This window comes from Ochotona curzoniae, unplaced genomic scaffold (assembly GCF_017591425.1).
Source record: "Ochotona curzoniae isolate NIBS_2020 unplaced genomic scaffold, NIBS_Ocur_1.0 contig_2688, whole genome shotgun sequence".
In the NCBI taxonomy this organism is placed as follows: Eukaryota; Metazoa; Chordata; class Mammalia; order Lagomorpha; family Ochotonidae; genus Ochotona; species Ochotona curzoniae.
Window position 1 is genome coordinate 14,855,836 of NW_024465553.1, and position 13,678 is coordinate 14,869,513.

Below are 13,678 nucleotides of genomic sequence, written 5' to 3' on the forward strand. Positions count from 1 at the left end.
CAAGAACCTGGAGATAACGCAAGCACTTTGGTCTCTTACACAGCCCAGAGTTGCCCTGACGAACGCTCTTACCGTGATTTTCATGCTCAAGTAACTCTGGAATGGTACTAGTCATCCTGGGAAGTATAGACCTCCCAAGGAGGAAATGCAGCTGCCATTCCTCCCTCAAGATCCTTCCAGGAGTACCTAGCCAAGTCAACCCAGACTATTGCATACCATTCTTAAGACAAAGAAGCCCAACACACAAAAGACACAAATAATACACATAAATAATTTGCACAGCAGGAAAAGTTAACAATACATTTTCTTGTGTCCTTCCTCATCTTCAAACACTAGTCTTGCATGTGCCCCAGTTTGGAGGCCAATGGTCCAGAGAATCCATCTTCCCCACCCCTTTGGAAAATGGAGTTTGGACGTGACCAAAAAGGCATAGGGATTAGTTGGGGAGGCCTTCAGAACCAAGCAACCCTTGCATGAAAGATGTTCACATGCAACTGACAGCCATTACTCCAAAACCTGCCGCAGTCTTTCAGTAAGAGCTTGGCTGAGTCTTGGGCTTTGTGGTCCAAAAACACTAGCTAGGAGAGGTTTCTTCCTTTATAGCTCTTAGTCTTTCAAACTCTCCTGCCTGAGCATCTACTCCCGTCCTCGATGTGACAGCTCTTCCAATATCCAAGGACAATTATCCTGTCCCCAGGGAGCCTCATCTCCTCCAGGGAATCCATATGAGCTAATGGGGCTTCTCCATCTCCAGTGACAGCAATGTGCCTGCCTCCAACAGCCATTCCACAGTCATTTACATGGTCCCAGGCTGGCTGCTGCCTCTAATTGTTACAGGAAACCACTGGTTTGTAAACAACAGAAAAACTTGCTACTTCATCCGCAGCTAGATCAAACCAAGTGTAATGTGCATGTGTGGTTGACACAGGTTCAAAGGAGTTGCTCCACAGTAAACACATTACAGGAAACACATTACTTTTCCCATTGACAGAAAAAAAAAAAAAAGAGTTGCTTCTAATGGCAGCCAATAAGATTCAAGTCTTATCTGACTTCATTGATTATTTTTTTTTCAACAGATGCTATTGAGGTCATGTTCCCAGAAAATCGCATCCATCCACCAACATGAGTGAGCACGTACATATATGCATACAGAGTTTTATTAAAAATATTTACTAAGCACCTGTTTTCTCATCAGACATTCAGCACACCGATGTCTGTGTGCATTAAATACAAGGAGAAAAAAGTGCCTCTTGTTCTAACCCATTACAATTCCCAGGAAATCACTTCTTCACAGCGTCTCCCAAAATTGGAAATCCAACTGAGCAATCCCAATTTGGATGAAGAATGGGAAAGCCAATGGACACTCCTGGACACATGGAAACATGATCACCTGGGCAGCCATTTAACCTAGCAGTTAAAATCACTTTCCAGAACAGAATTCCTAGGTCTCACACCTGGCTCCCAACTCGTTTCTTGCTAATGAGTTCATGGGAGGCAGAAAGTGGTGAGTTGAGTTCTTGGGGTTCTCACTGCCTAAACAAAAACCCTGGATTGAGTTCCCAGCTCCTGGCTTCAGCCTGTCCCACACTGACGATTACAAGAATTTGGAGAGTGAACCAGTGAATAGGAAGAACTCTTTCTAGCTGCCTCAAGAACAAATGCAACTCATAATATTTATTTTCATCTAACTGAAAGGCACAGTATCTGACACAGATAGATATAGATATGCAGAGACAGAGACAGAGAAAGAAAGAGATCTTTGATCCACTACTTCAATTCCTAAAGACTCACAAATGGCCAGAAGCCTGGAACTCTACCCAGGGGATTTAGCATGAAGATAGCAAAGAGACAAAAACTTGAACCATCATCTACTGCCTCCCAGGTTGCCTTGGCAAACAGCTGGATCACAAGGGGAGTGACAGGACTCAAACTCACATTCAAATATGGGATGAAGTCATCCCCAGTGGCAATTTAACCCATTCTGCCAAAGTCCACCATTTAAAAATAAACCATAGCCACTAATTGTACGCTATAGAGCCACTAATTCGGGCAGCAACCCACTTGGCACTAAAACAAAAATAACTTACATCAGCCTGAGCCAACAGTAAGATTTCCACAACTAAAACCCAACCATGCTGTGCCCATGTGGCAATTAGTACACCACAGTCTGAGATGGTCATATCGATTCTCAATAAAGGTGTGCAGTGGGCAGAGCACAGCTGAGCAGTGATACACAGACGAGAAACTTGTGACTGCCTGCATTTCAAAGCTGGATTCAAAATAGTATCTGGGGGCTTTGCCCTTAAAAGTCAAGTGTTTAAAAATCACCAAATTAGGAGTCAAGTTCCTTTTCCTTGCTCCTCTGTCAATAAAATATAGCACAGGGATGTGACCAAGAGCCAGGGCCAGCCTCATCCTCTTTAGGGTACCAGAGGGAATTGGCTTGGCAGATTTCTAGTCTGTGCCAATGAGGGAATAATGCCATTTTGCCCTGCCCCACTTTCTCCCAAGAAGGACCCTGTGCAACTGAGACAAAAGCATGGGATACCCAAGGCAACCTGGCCAAGCAGAAAGCATTTCCCCTACAAGGCACAGGCTTTCAAGAAGTTTCCAAGCACAGCCACTCAATACTGTTGCAATGCATACCCTTATTGAAAAAAAGAAGTTTACAATTCCTATAGACTCTCAAGCAAAACCTTCTCTTAACATTTTGACCCTCTCTACTAGGATGGGCTTGCCAAACAAGCCTAATTCAACTTCCCTTTTCTTCTACTCTGCTGCATTCTAACATTTTCCATCTTCTTGAAAAGCAGCCTGGGACTTTCAGGGGCTCCTTCTTAACTTTTGAGGTGCTAAAAACCTAGCTAGGTATGGAGGAAAATGGAATATCATAAGGAAGGATGAAATTAGATACAGAGCACAAATCCAGCCAAAGTGGGGCTAAACAAGTTCTTCACATTACAAGCTCCCTTGGAACAAAATGATGCGTGTATGAATCACCTGCTTGCATCAAGACCTATTCCCACATCAATCCCTCCCACATTTTTTAATCACAAGTAGTTAATTCCAAATATCTCTGGGGTATCTGTACTGCTTGTGCCATGCTAGAGAATTCCTCATGAATTTTACCTTGATTCAAGTGTTCATTCCTGCAAAGCACTTTTCAGAAATGTTGGAACCACCCACTAGTCCATCCCTTCACCCACATGGTCCACCGCAAAGGTCAGATTGCTTTACATGGAGTAACTTATGAGGAAGTGAGAGGGAAGCCGACTTCGGCCTGACCTGGAGAAGAACATGGATCCAAGATACAGTAGGCTTACTTGAAACCCACAAAGGCCCTGTTACTGCAGTTGGCCATTTTCGGGAGTGGGAAGAATAGGGGTCATCTTATGCAGTAGAAAAAGACGATGAGAAATGAAGGTTTGGATTCAATGGCCTGTAAAGTTCACTCTAAATATGCCACCCTCTGATTCTTTACAAGGTATTTTGGTTTCTAGTGTTTTACATGGGGCAAAACTGCCAAAGACAAAATGAATAACATCATATCCTCCAGGGGTGAGCTACACTTCACCCCCTACAGATCACTCCCAAGACATCAGAGTCCTCCTAGACTTCAGCACATCCCTAAAGACCAAGCAGGAGCTCAGACTACTGAACATCAAGTCTACCCAAACTCACCTGGCCCTTCCTTTTCTACGTGTCTTGCAAGCATCCCCTGAGCCAGAGGCTCAACATTCTCCAACTACTCGTCTCATTCCCTCAGCCCTCCAAGGCTAACCACAACAGACACTGAACTGCTGGAGAACCAAGAAGCCTGAGAAAACTAAGGAGAAAGAAACCTCCCAGCCTGACCAGATCTTTTCCTTCCTTCTTTGCAAAGCAAATAAATGATACCAGCTTAGCTCTCCAGCTTATCCTCCTTCACCATAGGGCATTCATTTTATTTGAAAACAACTTATTAAGTAAATAAGCTCTGGCTTGCATGTTTTCTCTCATTCTCCATCCTCTTCCTCCATTCCGCAGGGGCTACAGAGACCATGTTTCCCACCTGCCTGGAGGAAAGGTTACAGAACTGCTTGCAGTACTGCAAGCGCAAGTGTGAAAACTCTGGCCCTAGTGGTGCCAACACCTATAGCACCTTTGAGAGGTCACTTTCCAAGGACTTCACCCTGACAAGCCGAACCTCTTCAAGAGAATCAAACTGTCAGATGAGAGGGGAAAGTGCTGGGAGAGGAACAATTGCATGCCATCCAGAAATCTAAATACAAAGTATTTTAGAATCATTTTCTTAGCCATGAAGACACTGGACTTAAACAAGCATTTTAATAAAACCAAAAGGAACCTGAGTACCTTTCACAGCTAGGAAATATGAACCAGGGGCTTCATGGTAATCACTTCTCCTGTCCCTACCCCCTTCCATCTCTACCTTCTTTCAATCCTTGTATACTCTTATGAGTACAGAATTTCCCCCCCAAAGATCTTGAATCTTTCACAATTTTTAGGACAAGATTCAAAGGAAGTTTTATCAGAGAAGAAGTGGGTAGCGCTTTGCTGGCTATCTATAAAGTCAAATTGCTTTTAAAAGCTCCTAGTGCTGGTTCCCAGATTCTAGAAGAAAAAAACTTTGGAAAACACATTATTTACAAACATTGTAGATAGCAGTCAAGTTTGAGAGCAGATGATGACACATTTAAAGGGGACCCTGTATTGCTTCTTAAATAGGTCAACCAAAGATCCATTGCTAGAGAGCAGCAGCAGTAATAACTCACTGGCAATATTGGCTCCCAAACAGATCCACAGGGACAGGCCTGCAGGGTCACATTTTGTCTTCCTCTCTTCTAGTCACAGTCTGTCACCTGTTATACAGCAACCCAAGAGCTTCAGCAAACCATCCTTCCCAATGTCAGCCAGAAAGATCTCAGGACTGGGGAATAAGCCTGAGCTTATAAACCACATCACTGATATAAATCTACAGCAACACTTTCCAAACACTTCTTCCCTTTTTCTTACTGCATATGCTCCATGCTTCTTCCCATTTCACCTTCCCAAAGGCTTTGCTCAAGGCTGTTAATCATGGCTCCTCCCTACTACTAATTAGGAAAGGAGAAATATGTCTGTGATGAGAGTGTCACTGATTGGAGGTGTCAACACCTAGAGCAGCAAGGTCATCTCCTTCACAGAGCTGGAGCCACACAGGTGGGTCTTGAAACGTATGATATTTCAGGATCCTTATGGAAAGTTATCACAAATAAAATTAGGTATGAGGCCTTGGAATGAGCCCAAGCAAGTAAAGGTCCACGAAAGGTTTAGTTTCATGGTAAATCCACCTGGAATCATTTCTACATACACACAAAGAAATAACACAAAGAAAAGGAGTTTGGTCACTATGTGTGCACAGAGGCAGAAGGCAGCTGGTGAGCTAGAAGGCACCTGGTGGGGGTATCCACGAGTCCTATATCTTACCTGCAACCTTCAGTAGGGAGCTGGGCAATTCCTGGTACCTGGGAAACCAAAGGGGAGTCTGAAGAGGCCAGAGGCCATCCATCCAGCAATGCTCCAGTATTATGTGTCTGTGTTCCACCTGCTTCAAAACCCTGGGGTCCTGTCCCCTGGCACTGAACTGCAAACCAGGGTCTTGAGGTTGCGAATTAAACACTCAGAGCCATTCATTTCCATTCTTTCCATTTTCTTTCTCTCTTTCTCTGACTGGAAGGAGCAACACCCATGGGAACAGCCAAGGTGATAACCCCCTGCACCAGCAGTCTGACATTTTGCTTATCACCCGCATCCAGGGAGCCAGCATTCCATTTCATGTCAGAGTCACAGGCCATTGTGCTAATGAATGGATCCTGAGTGAAGTAAAATGCCACATTGGAAATCTGGGATCCTGGGGCCCAGAACACCTGCCTAACAGACAGTAACTAAGCTTGCCTCACACCCTTGACCAACAGCAAGTAGAATAGCACCTCAGGGCCTGCATTTGCTCATCTAATAGGTGGCGGTAAGGCCTCCCCATGATTGCTTTGGGGAAGTCAGAACACCACACATATGTGCACCAAGTGCAGAGAATACTGTCCACCAACAGCTCCGTGTTCTTGGGCAGAAGCGAGAGGGGCAGTGAACATGGAATTTATCTCTCCTCTTATCTCTTTCCAATTTTTCAAATAAGGTAAAGGAAAATTACAGATGTAAGAGCTGCTCAAAGTAAAGTGCTGACTCTATGGAACCAAACTGATGCATGGACAAGTGACCAGCATATGTGAATGCTATGCAGAGGACTTTATACACAGCATTTCATTTAATACTCAAAACAATTCCATGATGCAAGATTTCTTATTTGCGTTTTATTGAGAGACAAGGTAGCAAGGTGGTTAAGAGTGTGGGCACTGAGCCAGGCCACTGAATTACTACCCTACTTGCTTTTGTACTACCTACAGCATTTTGTCCCTCCATTTCTTTATATATGAATCAAGAATAACAACACCACATCAGGTGTGGTTGTAAGAGCTAGAGAGCTAGGCACAGCAGTTAAAGTTGCCATATGTGATGTCAGCACCCCATGTATGTGCCAGTTATCAAGTGCCAGCTGCTCCACTTCTGATCCAGCTCCCTGTTAATGACCTGGAGAAAGCAGTGGAAGACGGCCCAAGTCCTTGGGCCCCTGCCTCCCATGTGGGAGACCCTGATAAAACTCCTGGCTTCAGGTCAGCTCATCCCCAGCTGTTTCCACCATCTGGGGAGTGAAGCAGTGGATCAAAGACCTCGCTTGATCTAACTCTTCACCCTCTCTGTAACTCTGACCTGCAAATACATAAATATACCTTTTATAAAAAATTAAGAGCTAATATAACTAGCCTTTAAAAGTTTGAGAGAAATTTGTATTATTAAAACAGCTATGCGTGGGGTTTTTTTTTTTTATGTTTTTATTGGAAAGGCAGATATACAGAGAGGAGAAACAGAGAGGAAGATCTTCCGTCCAATGATTCACTCCCCAAGTGAGCACAACGGCCGGTGCTATGCCGATCCAAAGCCAGGAGCCTCTTCCGGGTCTCCCACGTGGGTGCAGGGTCCCAAAGCCTTGGGCTGTTCTCGACTGCTTTCCTAGGCCACAGGCAGGGAGCTGGAAGGGAAGCGGGGCTGCTGGGATAGAACCAGCGCCCATATGGGATCCTGGGCGTGTAAGGCGAGGACCTTAACCACTTGTGCCACCGCGCAGGGCCCTATGCGTGGGTTTTAAAAAAAAAGTTGCCACCAAGATAAACTTATCTTTTAATTCTATCTCTCCATGAACTTTCTAAAGTATTCTCATTCATGAAAAGCAGTTACAACACTGCAAAGGTGAAAGAGCTCTGAGATTAATGCCTGCTTTCAAATAATTATTGATGAACCTATTAACTCTTCCAAAACTTTCTCCAGAGGCATAAGACATGTAAGTAGATAAGCTCAAATATCAGTTCAGGTCATTTTCCCTTCATAGCCATACTCAACCACTCAGCTGAACTTTACCCAAGTTCAAGATTTCTCTGTTTCTTGGTTTCCTTCTCTGTAAAACAGGGCTGGTTCATGGTATCAACTCTGCAAATCTTGAGAGGATTAGATGAGGTGACAAATAGAAAGGCATTGACAATGTCAGGCACATGATCATCATCATCATCACTATTATCATTTTTATTTTGTCCAAAGAAAGACACCTGTCCCGAGGCCTCCTCTCTGCACGTCCACTTGAGAGATCTCACAGCTAGGTGGTAAAAGGAGCTGAGGCAGGACACATGATCCCATCCCCCATGCACAGTGAGCAGCTGATGCCCTCACCACTCCTGTCCTGTGATAGAGACAACCCAGATGATGGGCAGCTGCCCCGGGAACTGGAAACCATCTTTCCAGGGCAGCCTGCAAAGGGAGATAGGGGGCTGCAAAACAATTAGCCCCTGCGGCTGGACCCTGGTTTGTCATTACCAAATGCAAATGCAAGCTCACGTGCCACTCCAAGACTCCTGGCAAAATGCCTGCCACTCCTCACCCCCGCTGCATTTGAACCAAACCATGATCTGCTGCCCACCCCTCTGTGCAGACTGCAGCTGCTGTGCAGACTCTGCAAAGGCAGAAGGCTGCCCTCGCCCCTTGATAGGGGAACAAGCGGGCGGGCTCCAATTGCTTCAAAGGAGGGAGAGATATTATGGGAAGGGGGGATTAAAAAAATTGCACTTCCCAGGCAGTTAAAAGAGGGATAATTGGAGCAAGTAGCAGGCGGCTGTTCTGCCATTTAGCATACAGCATACCCAGGAAATCTCACTTGGTAATCAGGAGGAGAGGAGGGAAAAGGAGCAATCAGACCCCTATTCAGACTCCGTTTAGCGACAGCCCCTGCTGGCTGGCTGGGCTGGTCCCCTTGAAAGCCTGATGCTAGGTGGGGAAGGAACTATCAGGAGCAGCAGTCCCTCCTTTGGTCTTTTATGTACGTGGAGGGCCTTGCTTCCATGCTTCCTTGTGCATGCCAGGAAATATTGAGAGAGGAAGTCCCCTTTCCTCTCTGATCACCACCACCTCCAGACTGTGCCCATTCCTGCCCCAAGTCATTCAGCACACACACATTAAGAGCAATGTCATGTCACAACTCACAGGGCAGGCACCAGGCAGCAAGATGGAGAGATGATGTGGGCATTTCACACCAATGCCCTCATCAGGAAGATCCAACTGGGGCAATCACTGGTACCTGAAGGGTGGCATCCAGTGTCTCCACAGCTCAGCTGCAAGCAGTGAGCAGTGGCCCCTCTATCATTCCCTTCTAGTTCTGATTATGAGAGGTGAAGGAAGAGTCACAAAATTCTCAATAAAAAGAAAAGTAATTGAAATTCTCTTTCAGGAAGGCATATGAAGGCCATGCAGTGGTGTGGAGCCATTCATCAAACCGACCTGAGTGGGATGTCGGCGCTCTGCTGCTGCAGGGATGGGGGAAGGGCAGCGGTGAGCACCACACAGCAGTGAGCTTTGAGTAAGACTCTGGTCACCACCACCAACACCCACTGCTCTTCCTCACTGTGGAATCGCAACAGCTGAGACTCAAGACAAGCACCTTCTGGTCTGGGCACCTGCTCATGTCAGCAGGAAAAGACAGCAGACAGTGGACCTGTAGGAGCTCCTGCTTCCTCCCTGGATTAACCTGAAAATGTGGCCACACAAAGGGTACAGGGCACAGGGAAGCCCACACCAAGATACAGAAGTCAGCAACCCATGCAGCCTGCTCCATTGTGTCCCACCCCAACTACCTGCAGCAGGCTGACTTCAGGCTGCACGAATTTTAAGAGAAACTGTGGCTGAATTTCACATGCCTTGGGAGCCAATCAATTCTTCACAACCATAAGCTTGTTGGGAAATTCAACGTATACACATTCATAACTAAGACAGTTTTAAACAATGAAGTTGCAACCCATTCCAAAGTAATGACACACTCCCAATGAACCAAGAGGAAACAGTCATCCCAACGGAGCTGAGGAGACGTCTTCATCAGACACTAGGCTTCAAGGTCTGACTTTCCCACAGCAACTCCCAGCCGTGTCGTCTGGGTCTAAGCTAAGAAACACACCCATTGGGGAATCCAGAGTCCGAGCACATGAAGAGATGTGTCTCTCTATGTGCTCTTCCTGTTTCATTTTGGAGCCACAGAGGCAAGGTAATCAAACAAACCAAGCAAAGAACAACATGGCAAGTAGCCTTGAAGCTAACAGGCTCAGCTGCAACCATCTGCAGCAGCCAGCTCCTGCATGATTCCTGCTGCCCTTGGAAGTGCAAAAGCAAGCAGCGCAGAGGACTCTTCTACACCAGGTGCAAGACTTCACACCATCAAACGGCAGGACCCATCCTACAAATGGGAGTCAGGTGTGTGATGCCCAGGGCCGACTACTGGCAACAAGTGCTCTGGTTTCAGTTCAGCAAGAAGCACCCTCAGAGAGGTGGAAGAGGTGGGGTGGGCACACATTCTCTCTACCCACCAAATGCCTCACCATGTTATCTTTGGGAAAATGGGCTAGTGTGTGTTAAGGTTCTTTGACTTGGTTTTATGAAGCTCTCTACTTAACGCTTGGCAGCTGCTATAAGTTTTTCCCGTGAACATTTTATAGGTGAGTTACTTAGTCTCTAAACATTAACCATGTGTGGAGGCAACAGGTGTTTTCTATCGGTGTAATGCACATTTGAGTAGACATGATAACAATTACAGGGATCAACTCAGATTGAATCGTCATTTTTTTTACCCCCAACTCTTCATCTAGCCTCTCTCAATCTTGTCACTTTCCTGTTATAACCCAAGCAAATGTTTCTATTAACAACCATTTATTTACTGCCTTTCTTTCAGTAGAAGGCAGGGGTTAGGCTGTGCGTTTGCCTTCTACAGGCAAAGATATCAATGTACGGCCAGGAGATGGTGAACCTTGAAGAAAGCACAATTATCCAAATATGCATGTCACATTTAGCTGCTTAGCAAGCAACCACATACAATCTGCTCTGAAGAAATTCCACTGGAGACTGGAAAACACACCAAGAGAGCGAAAGGAAAAAAAACACAAATTGTATACACAGACGGTATAGAGATTCTTCCTGTGGAAAAATGCTGATCCAAACCTGCCCAGAGGAAATGAGTTCTTTTTAAACACAAAAAATGCAATCAGGGATAATCAGCCAGTTAACAACACACTTGCAAACACCCTGGTCCCTAGAAAGGAAGAATGCCAGTCTTCAATGCAAGATCTGAGAACAGAACAGATTCTTTGGGCAAATGAAAAAAAAACAAGTAATCATGTCAGCGTCTTCAGGCAGAACTTTCTCCCAAGCCCAGCAGCTTTGGAATAGCAGTCGGCTCCAGAAGGCACCTGCTGTGAGAGGCATTTCAGTAACCACACTCGCAGAGTGGTTTTGTGGGCTGTGGTTGCCTCTACTCCTCTACTCTACTCCCTTTCCCCATGGGTTTGGTGGGGGAACTGAAACCAGAGACATACAGGATACACAGGAAGGCTGCCTTCTCCCCATCCAACAGTCCACCTACAGAAAGGGAGAGATGATAGCCAAAGCAACAGAGGAGAGAAGGGGAAACCCATGAGTAGCACCCCCCCACACCGCGACAGCAGCCCAGGCATGACCCTTGAGGCCTCCAACAAAACCCCCAAAGTCTCCAAGCCTCTACCCTTTCCACCTGTGAACCATACTTCTTAAAATTTTTGAACGGAAGATTTTTAAATCACAGCTAGTAGCTGACGGGCACATCAACCACAGACTGCTTTAGGGATTGAGCTGTTCTGGAAATATTTAAGAAACACCTGTAGCCATGGTTTTTCATTATAAATCCCCAGGCAGGGAGGCCTTACCTGAGTGAAGAGACACTTGGAGTCCGCTACAGACATTCACCTGCCCCCACATCTGAGACCTCCCTCAACCCTGCACCAGTTGGCTCTTAAACTTGATTGCCTCTAGGCCCATGCAGTAAGCTTTAAAGAGCTGGAGGGGCTTAGCTCCCACCCCCAAGTTTGATAGAATGAACCAGAAACACAGCCTCAAAGTCTCTACATCTGCTCCCTCCTCCAACCTCCAACCCAGGCAATTCTAATGTGATTCCAAGTCTAAGAATCACAGTGCAGCCACCAACTCCAGCAAGGGGTCAGTGTTTAATGGTCAAAGAAAACATCTACAGGAACCCAGAGCTTAACCCCAAAAAGGACGGGAGGAGACCGAACTCTCTTGCCTGTGACACCCTGAGCCCCCGATATACATATCCATGTTACCAGTTCTTACATACTTCACCAGTCCAGCAGCTCCTCCAATCCAAACCTAAACCTTTGCTGAGTCCAGGACTCCAGGAATTCACCTTGTCAGTATTTGTCAAGTTTAAGCCTGCAGCACTTCTCTCAGATCCAGTCCCAAACACAATTTTTTGAAAAAAGTGAGACCATTGTGCATGAACTCATCTCCTCCCTCCTTTGTGAAATTGTAGTTGAGCTTGAGGGGGTTCTCCAGGCTAAACAGATTATCACCAGTCTGGAGGGGCTTTAGCTGAATGAGGCTGAGGCCAGTCTCTGTGCCTGTTCCCAGTACACAGAGGGGGCAGGAAAGGGAGCCACATCTGAAGGCAAACAGCTCATCACCTCGTTGTCCTTTTACTGGCATCTCTTACCCTGGGGATTATGAGGAGGAAGCAATGGGCTGTTTTCCATCCATGGCCCAGGGTCCAAGGCTCAAGAAGACAGAAGGGACAGGCAAAGCATCTTAGCCAAAGTTTGAATTCCTTGTCCTGTGCTAAACACTGCCTCAGTGGAGGCAGCCACACTGGGGCTCTGTCTATTCAATTTCACCCTCTGAGTTGAGTACAGAGCCCATGGTTGAGTAGCCACCATTCCCTTCCTGCTGAGCTCTGATGGGTTTTCCATGGAGAGCAAGTAAAGGATTTCCACCACCCTCCACAGGGAGAGGGACCCAATTATCTCACACACGGCTGGCTTGCAGCTCACGATGCACTTCCAAAAAGAGCTGGTTTCTATCAGGAGCCTCGGCCTTCCCCAAGCCAGCAGCTGAGCCTCAAGCAAGACAGAGGGAGGGGAGAGGGTCTTACCTTCTGAGCAGAGCTTGCCGCCATAACCAGTGGTAGAACAGTCACAGGTAGGGTGGCCATCCAGGAGGAAGCAGATCCCACCATTTTCACAAGGACGCTCACCGCAGGGTCCCTCGGCATCCACATGGACACCTTGGCTCCCCAGCAGCCGAGGCTCCGAGTTGCCATACTTGAGATCCAGGATTAATCCCTTGAAGCCGGGCATGGCCTGTACTCCATCAAGGGTCAGGGCAGAAGACCTTATATCAGCAGGGACTCCGCCGAGGAACAAGTCACTGACGACATCCATGTGGGGCCGCTGGGCCTGCAGCTCCCCTGACCGGCCCTCACCATCCAACACCAGCACAGTGCGCAGGCGGTCACGGCTCACCATGAGGAAGTGCCAGCTACTATCGTTCACCTGTTTGTTGGACAGCACGGTGGTCTCAGCGCAGTCCATGCTGAGGCGGAGCTGCACACGGCCGTCCACCAGAGATAGGCAAAGAAAGTCACAGACACCGCCATCGTCCAGGTAGAGGAGCAGCCCAGTGGAGACGTTGGTCTTGAACTGGAAGCTCAGGTCGCTGCGTGTGCTGGCATCCCAGCGGAGGTAGCGGGCCCATTGGTTGGGAAGGCCCATGAACTCCAGGCCCAGGCACAGCCCCAGCAGGGAGCCCAGCATGATACTCAGCTTCAGGGTGAAGAAAACTGGGTGGAGCGTGAAGCTCATGGTGGACAGGGTGGAGAGGGCAAGCCAGGGAACAGCCCTCAAAGGTGAATCTCCCTTTGGTAGAAGGGAGAGAGAGAAAACAGAAGAGGCCGACAGAGCACCCACGAGAGCAAGGAGGCACACACTCAAGTCCTGGGCAGGTGAAAGAGAAAAGCGAATAATAAGCCCCAGGTGAGCACAGGAGTAACAGGTGCAGGGAGAAAGCAGCAGAAGAAAAGGAAAGTCAGCTGGGGAGAGAGGAGTGGGAGGGAGGAGGGAAGTTCCTTTCTGCAAGAGAAGATCTCAGCTATCCATGTGGAACTAGAGGCCTTGACTCGAAGAGGCGAAGTGCATGAGAGTAGGAGGAAGGCTTCAACAATGCCCTATTCCCA

At 47.1% G+C, this 13,678-nt stretch overlaps 1 protein-coding gene across 4 annotated transcripts in view; it reads right to left on the reverse strand.

The window, feature by feature from the left end:
• Positions 1-13,307, reverse strand: part of NRXN3 (neurexin 3) — a 1,255,286-nt gene extending 1,241,979 nt beyond the window's left edge. For all 4 annotated transcript variants that reach the window (XM_040975217.1, XM_040975215.1, XM_040975219.1 and 1 more), the window contains exon 1: positions 12,599-13,307. In XM_040975217.1, coding sequence (XP_040831151.1) covers positions 12,599-13,307 — 709 coding nt within the window. The remainder of the gene's footprint in view (positions 1-12,598) is intronic.
• Between the last annotated feature and the right edge of the window lie 371 nt (positions 13,308-13,678).